Raw genomic sequence first — 6,715 nt, 5'->3', positions numbered from 1 at the left:
TAGGTGTGCTTACTGTCAAATATGCATTTTCCTTTATTTAAATAACAAGAAAAAAGTATGCCATGTCATTGTATGCCTCGTTTGTTCAAATACAGTATTTATCTTTTACTTTAGATATTGTTTGAATAAAAAACTAATTTTTGCATGCTTTTTTTTGTGTACTTTTATGAGTTGCAGCCCTGTAGGCAAAACTGTCCAACCATAGTGACAGTTGCAGTGCACTTTTTTTTTCCAAATCATTTTTCTTTTTTTGTAAAACAAAGGAAGGGTATATAGAAAGGAGGGGGGGGGGGGGGACAAATCTGATAAGTTACATAAATCCACTTTCAATACATTAACCACCAAAAGTATACCGTTTTGCTAGCAGAGGCATGTAGTGAAGCGGGTTGAGGGGGCTGCAACAGCCCATTATATTCAGTTGATGTAGAGAAATGTATTCAGTGTTCAGTGGTACCAAGTCTGGGCAAATTTGTCCGCTCTCTTGGAATCCGTGGATATCATATCTTCCATATGATAGATATCAGTTACCCTTCTCAACCAGTGACTTACAGTCAGGGGAGAGGTGCTCTTCCAGCAAGCAGGTATACACGCTTTAGCAGCGTTCAATGGATGTCTCAAAAGGGATTTCTTGTACACCTTGCGCGTGTTGCAGTGCACTTTAACTGCCAGTGGTACAGTTATAGTTTCTTTCTTTTTCCAGTATTATTATTTAAATATGTTCTATTACAAGAACTGTTTTTGCAACTGTCTGAGCATCTGGTTTTGTCAGCATTTGTCCCATCCACTGTCCTTTAGAAGCAACTAAGCAAGGGTAGCTGGTGCCCCAAATGCTTGGGTTGGCTGTGTAAATAAAATAGTACTTTTCAGTATACAGGAAATTTGCTGCAGAAACCTCTACTCATCACATGCATTTACACTTTGGAGTACTCTAAGAAATCTGGTGAACACTTGTTATAAGACTGACTTACATTCACCGCCTATTTTATTAGGTACACCTTGCTGGTGCTTCAGAGCTGCAGTAAATCTTTGTGGTGTAGATTTCAGGTACTGGAGGCATTCCTCAGGGATTTTGATTGATATTGACATTAAGATGGCATAATGCAGTTGCTGCAGGTTTGTTGGTTGCACTTCCATGATACAAGTCTCCTTTTCCACCACATTCCAAATGTGCTCTATTGGATTGAGATCTGGTGACTGACGAGGCCATTTGAGTACAATGAATTCATTGCAGTCAGAAGTTATCTAAGCTTTGTGACATGACATGTTAACCTGCTGTAAGTAGCCATAAGTAGATGGGTATGTTGCCATCATGAACGGATGGACATGGTCAGCAATAATACTAAAGTAGGCTGTGGCATTTAAAAGACGCTCAGTTCATTACTAAGAGGCCAAGAGTGTGCTGAGAAAATATTTCCCACAGCATTACACCACCAGCCTGAAATGTTGATGCAAGGTGGGTTTGATCCATGTTTTCATGTTGTTGATGGCAAATACCAACCAAATGTCACACGTATTAGAACAGGCAGTGGGTTTCCTATCTTCTTTTGTCTAATTTTGGTGAGTGCATGTGAATTATAACCTCAGACGCCTGTACTTAGATGACAGAAGTAGTAGCCCCAGTGTGTTCACCTGCTGCTGTTGCCCATCTGCTTCAAGGTTCAATTTATTGAATATTGAATTATTTATTCTGCATACCCTGGTTATGACAAGTATTTATATAGGTTATTGTTGCCTGACCATTCTTCTCTGACATTACACCTAGGGAACTTCTGCTCATTGGATATTTTCCTTTTTCTCAGACCATTCTCTATAAACCTTAGAGTTGATTGTGCATGAAAATCCAAACAGATCAGCAAACTCTGAAACATTCAGGTCAGCCTATCATGCACCAACAACCATGCCACCAAGTCACTTCAATCACATTTGTTCTGCATTGTGATGTTAGCTTTGAACTTGATAGGGTCATCTTGACAATGTCTACACGTCTAAAATCATCAGGTTGATGCCATGTGATTGACCAATAAGATATTTGCGTTAAAAACAGTTCAACGGGTGTACCTAAGTGGTTGGTAGGTATATATTACCGTCAACCTTTTATGAGGTACTGTTGTCCTGATGGGGCAGTAAAATCGAAGCCTGTACATGTCCAGTTATCAAGCTTATGTGTGGGAAGGGTGTTTCAATTTGGTTGCCATTTGGTGAAGACTAAAGCTGCAAGAGCTTGCTTTAAATTTTCAGAATATAGGCCAAAGGCCCATTACACATGCTTAGATATGTGTGTCAAAAACCTAAAGCATTCGTGAAATCTGCTAATAAATAGAGAACTTGTTTACTAATAAACATAACTTGTTTCTGCCAAGTCTATAAATGAGTACTTTGAGAAACCTATAACTGACATAAGTATATATAATTATCTCTGTTCTCCATACATGGAGAAGTGTCCAGAGTTAATAACTCCAGCCTGCTAATGTCAGAAACTCTTATTAGTATCCCTTATTAGTAAGGGAATGAAATCCTTCTCTCCCTTATCGAAAGAAAAACATTTTTGGGAGCAATGCCCTCCAAAAAACCAAAAAGTATCCACCACATATTTTTCGGTATTGGAAACTTGGGTTCTACTCTACATGACAGTGTTTGATAACTTTAAAGGAAACTATCTACTTTCTGCAGAGACGCAACAGACCTTTAGCTCTGCAATCATGGAAGCTTCACCCAATCTAAGCTATTTGGAGAACTGTAACACTGACTCAGCAAGGATTATGTTGGCCCTCTGCAAAGAGCCCATTGCTTCAACACAAAGAGCCTTTCAGGATGTGTCTGCTTTCTACAGAAAACATACATCTTTTGTTATGATGCACCTGTAGTGTATTTAGGACGTTCAGTTGGGCTTTAAGCCATGTTTCTTGCTTGGCGGGCATATTCTTCCAAAGAAATGATCAATCAAAAATACAAGATGCCCACTCTCTCTCAAGATTGGTCACATCTTAACTCATGTTGGAGTCTTTCTGAAATGATTTTATTTTATTTTTGAATGAGTTTTATTCTTACCACTTACAACAATCGAATGACTGAAACGTGAAACCAGGTGTGCCCATGGGGATGAGTAAAGGTCATTAATATTTCACAGAACTGGTTTCTCTGTCAATTGTCAGAGATAAAAGCCATTGCATCTCATTCTGCTTCCACAGAGTTACACTTTCATTCCTGGATGGTGTTTATTGAGCAGTCATGCAGCTATTGTGTCCTTTCATCTCTCATAGCAACAACGAGTTATGTGTAGCTCATTTCTTGTCAGATTGTTCCAGCTTCACAGAATCCTTTTATCACCCACCAATTATTTACGGTCCTATGTGACCACAGAATTTCTTCTCCCGTTTCTGTTCCTGAGGTGAAGTAAACATAAACTTTAATAATAAACTTTGTTTCTTTTTGTTGTGTTGAAAGATATTGTTATATTTGTTGATACAAAAACTACCTGTTGATCCTTCTATTAATTCAGTGCAGGGATCCGTGTGTCACCTAAAGGGGAAGAAACTTCCCCCATACTGACGTCATGATGCCAGAACCCATCCACTCTCACATCGCAGGTCTGAGCCTGAGCAGTGTCCAGAGACACAACCCGCCCTGAGCCTGCGATCTGTATGGGAGACATGGCCTGTGGCTCTGGCTGGTGAGCCCCCCTAAGCAGGGTCTTTCTTCTGACCCCGCTGGGGGGCGCACCGGCCAGAGCCCCGGACCACCAAAATGTTTTCAGTTGGTGACCGCTGCTCTAGAGGTTGCTAGGAGTTCCTTGAGCAATGAGCAATTTGCGCCTTTCTGGTCAGTTGAAGTGACACCAATTATATTTTTAGCTATTTGTAAGGGTGACGTTCTTCCCACTGACCAGCAATGTAAGAGGCATTCATCCTACTGACCACCACACTAATATACTGTGAGCTGTGGATATAGTAATTATAGCAGGAGCTCCCTGAAGACCTGAAAGTTATTTCAAATGTCTGCTATAGAAAATCACACCTACCTTCCTGCCTAACCCTCAGTTGCACTGGACCTTTCCTCACTCAGGTCCTGCTCCGTCCTGGAATTCTTCGCTCCGGCACAGAGGCCATTTTTGGTCTTCTTCCTTGCTACGTTACCCAATCTCAGTCTGCACAGGCGTGAGATCATGTGATGTAGCCACTGTAAAGGGCAAAAAAGCGCCGCTCACACAGTGCATGCGTGAGATCCGCATCTCTTTCCCCTTAGTACAGGAAAATGCCCCTTCTGTGCATGCCCGGAGACAGGCTTGCACATAAAGAGAAAACAAAAACCAGAACCATTCAGTCTTGATCGCTGTAAGGAGGTGCTTCTCATTTTTTTTTTTTTTTTAATTTATTTTATTTTATATAGACTTGTCTACCCTTTTATGTATCATAAAAACATTGAGTTTAGGTCAGCTTTAATAAGAATTCATCAGGTGACTTCACGAAGCAGACTCTAGCATATATCTAGCATGGCTCATATCTCCATATGATGATTGGACTGACTTTAATATAGGAAGCGATAATAATACTAGTAAAATTAAGAAAGATTCCTATTTTTATTATTGTCTCTTTCTGTTTAGGGGTCTACATCATGTTCTGCCTTTCCTGACCTGGACAGAAACTTCTGTGGGGCCCTTAGCGTTGCAGACCATGTCTGGAATTGGCCCAGCAGAGGATGACCCTTTTGATTTTCTCTTCAAAATAATTCTGATTGGTGACTCAAATGTGGGAAAGACATGCGTAGTGCAACGCTTCCACTCAGGCGTTTTCAGCGACAAACATCAAAACACAATCGGGGTCGACTTCACAGTGCGCTCGCTGAACATTGATGGCAAAAAAGTCAAGGTAAGAAAGGACGTTGTAATCCTATGTGTAGGAAGTGTAAAGACTGCAATCATCCTGTTCTGGTTGTCACTGTTCCCATAAGGGAGATTTGCCTCCATTCCAGCCCAATTAGTCAACAAGACAGAGGGTAAAAAGAAATTTTCCTTATGGTAGCATTGACACCAAAATAAACATTGCAGGGGATCTAATCCTTCTCTGCTCTTCAACAAGAAACAAATGTCTGAATAGAATTTGACTTTGAGTTGTTTCATTTCAGGTTCAAGTCTGGGACACAGCTGGCCAGGAGAGGTTTCGTACAATCACCCAGAGTTATTATCGAAGTGCTCATGGGGCCATCATCGCCTATGACATTACACGCAGCCAGACCTTTGAATCCGTCCCTCATTGGATCCATGAAGTGGAGAGATATGGAGCAGCCAATCTGATGGTGATGCTTATTGGTAGGTTATCTTCATTTATTCATTTTATAAGGTGGACATCATTGACTACTTTAGCAGAAGAACTGATTGTAGAGGGCAGAGAAATAAAAACATGGAATATAAAACCGGTACTGGGCATAAACCTTTCCTTACTTTTTCTTTCCTTTCCATTTTCCTAATTTTCTTTTCCTTTGTCTCCACTCAAACCCTGGCTGAGATGGAGGAACAACCCACAGCTCAGTGCTGCGAATTACACAGGGGAGTCTGGCTCTCCCTAAGAAGCTAGTAGTGCTCCACTTTTGTTGTCACTATGGCAGTCACCCACTAGCTAAACAATTCTTCTAATGTAATTGTCACAGATTACCACGAACTGTGCAGCAGCAGTAACTCAGGAATTACATTCCCTGGTCTCCTCCTGATCTAGATCACCTGAGTCTCTGACAGCTGCCCCTATATCTCGTAAACTTGCTCCACCTGCTGGTGGAAATGTGAACACGTCCGGAACTGCCTCTTTTCCAACACTCCCTCCAGTGGTGGGTTTGGATACCTGCAGGTCACATGGTCTTTTTTTCATCCCATAATCTTCTCTTTATATAAGGAATTGACTGGTAACAGGAAGGTCTGAACAAGGAGTTCTCCTAGGCTCAGATTCAAGGTTCCTGTGTGCATTTCCCGATCCTGTTTCAAATTCTTTGGCTCTCTTACTTTGCACTTTGGCTCTGTCTGATTACTCCTGACTGATGCCTGCCCTGGTCTTTGGCTCATATGATGGCACTTCTACTTTTCGTTCCTGTACTACACTTTGGTCCTACCAGTCAGCAGATACCAGCCCCTGCATGTACGGAGGTGCAACCTAGGCACCACCTCCTAAAGTCCATCACCCTTTGCAGGGTGTGCTGGTAAAGCCAGAAGCTGGTTTCTTAAACTCTGTGCCCCATACACATCTGTGCCAAGAGGGCTGGTGACACAGAAGGTCCACTATGCCACCCGTGACAGTAATCTGCAGGACTGAGCTATTAGTTTGACAACTTAAGGCCTGCTCTACATATATTTATAAAAATAGGTAACTAGTGTAGCATTCATTTATGTATTACTTTTATGAGTAAATTAAAAATAACAAAATAATAAAATCCCTTATAAAATCCCAAAATAATAAAAGCCCTTATTACTATAAATATCTTGAATGACCTGTGCTGGACTCACAGCCTTATTATATTTTTTGAGATTTTTTTTATCCTAAAAATTGCTTTGTACAAGAAAAAGGATTCTGGCACTGTTTTCAAAAGGGACAAATCACAGAATAAAACTTGTGGTTGATTAATAATGTTTTTATCCTAAAATGTGTACTTAAATTTTAGTTTACCTCTACTTCTAATTTTCTACCCTTTCATTCCCTTTTTTCATTATGGAGAGTAGGGGGTGGGGGGGGGG

General features: G+C 40.9%; 1 protein-coding gene across 2 annotated transcripts in view; it reads left to right on the top strand.

The window, feature by feature from the left end:
* The window catches only part of RAB19 (RAB19, member RAS oncogene family), a gene marked incomplete in the record, with an annotated part of 10,199 nt that overhangs the window by 1,879 nt on the left and 1,605 nt on the right, over positions 1-6,715 (top strand). Inside the window, 2 exon segments of one of the 2 annotated variants that reach the window (XM_072400218.1) lie at positions 4,601-4,865; positions 5,122-5,305. In XM_072400218.1, coding sequence (XP_072256319.1) covers positions 4,671-4,865; positions 5,122-5,305 — 379 coding nt within the window. 2 annotated transcript variants of the gene reach the window in all.

This window comes from Pyxicephalus adspersus, chromosome 2 (genome assembly GCF_032062135.1).
Source record: "Pyxicephalus adspersus chromosome 2, UCB_Pads_2.0, whole genome shotgun sequence".
In the NCBI taxonomy this organism is placed as follows: Eukaryota; Metazoa; Chordata; class Amphibia; order Anura; family Pyxicephalidae; genus Pyxicephalus; species Pyxicephalus adspersus.
The sequence above is the reverse complement of the archived record's forward strand: the minus strand, read 5'-3'. Positions and strand labels throughout refer to the sequence as shown.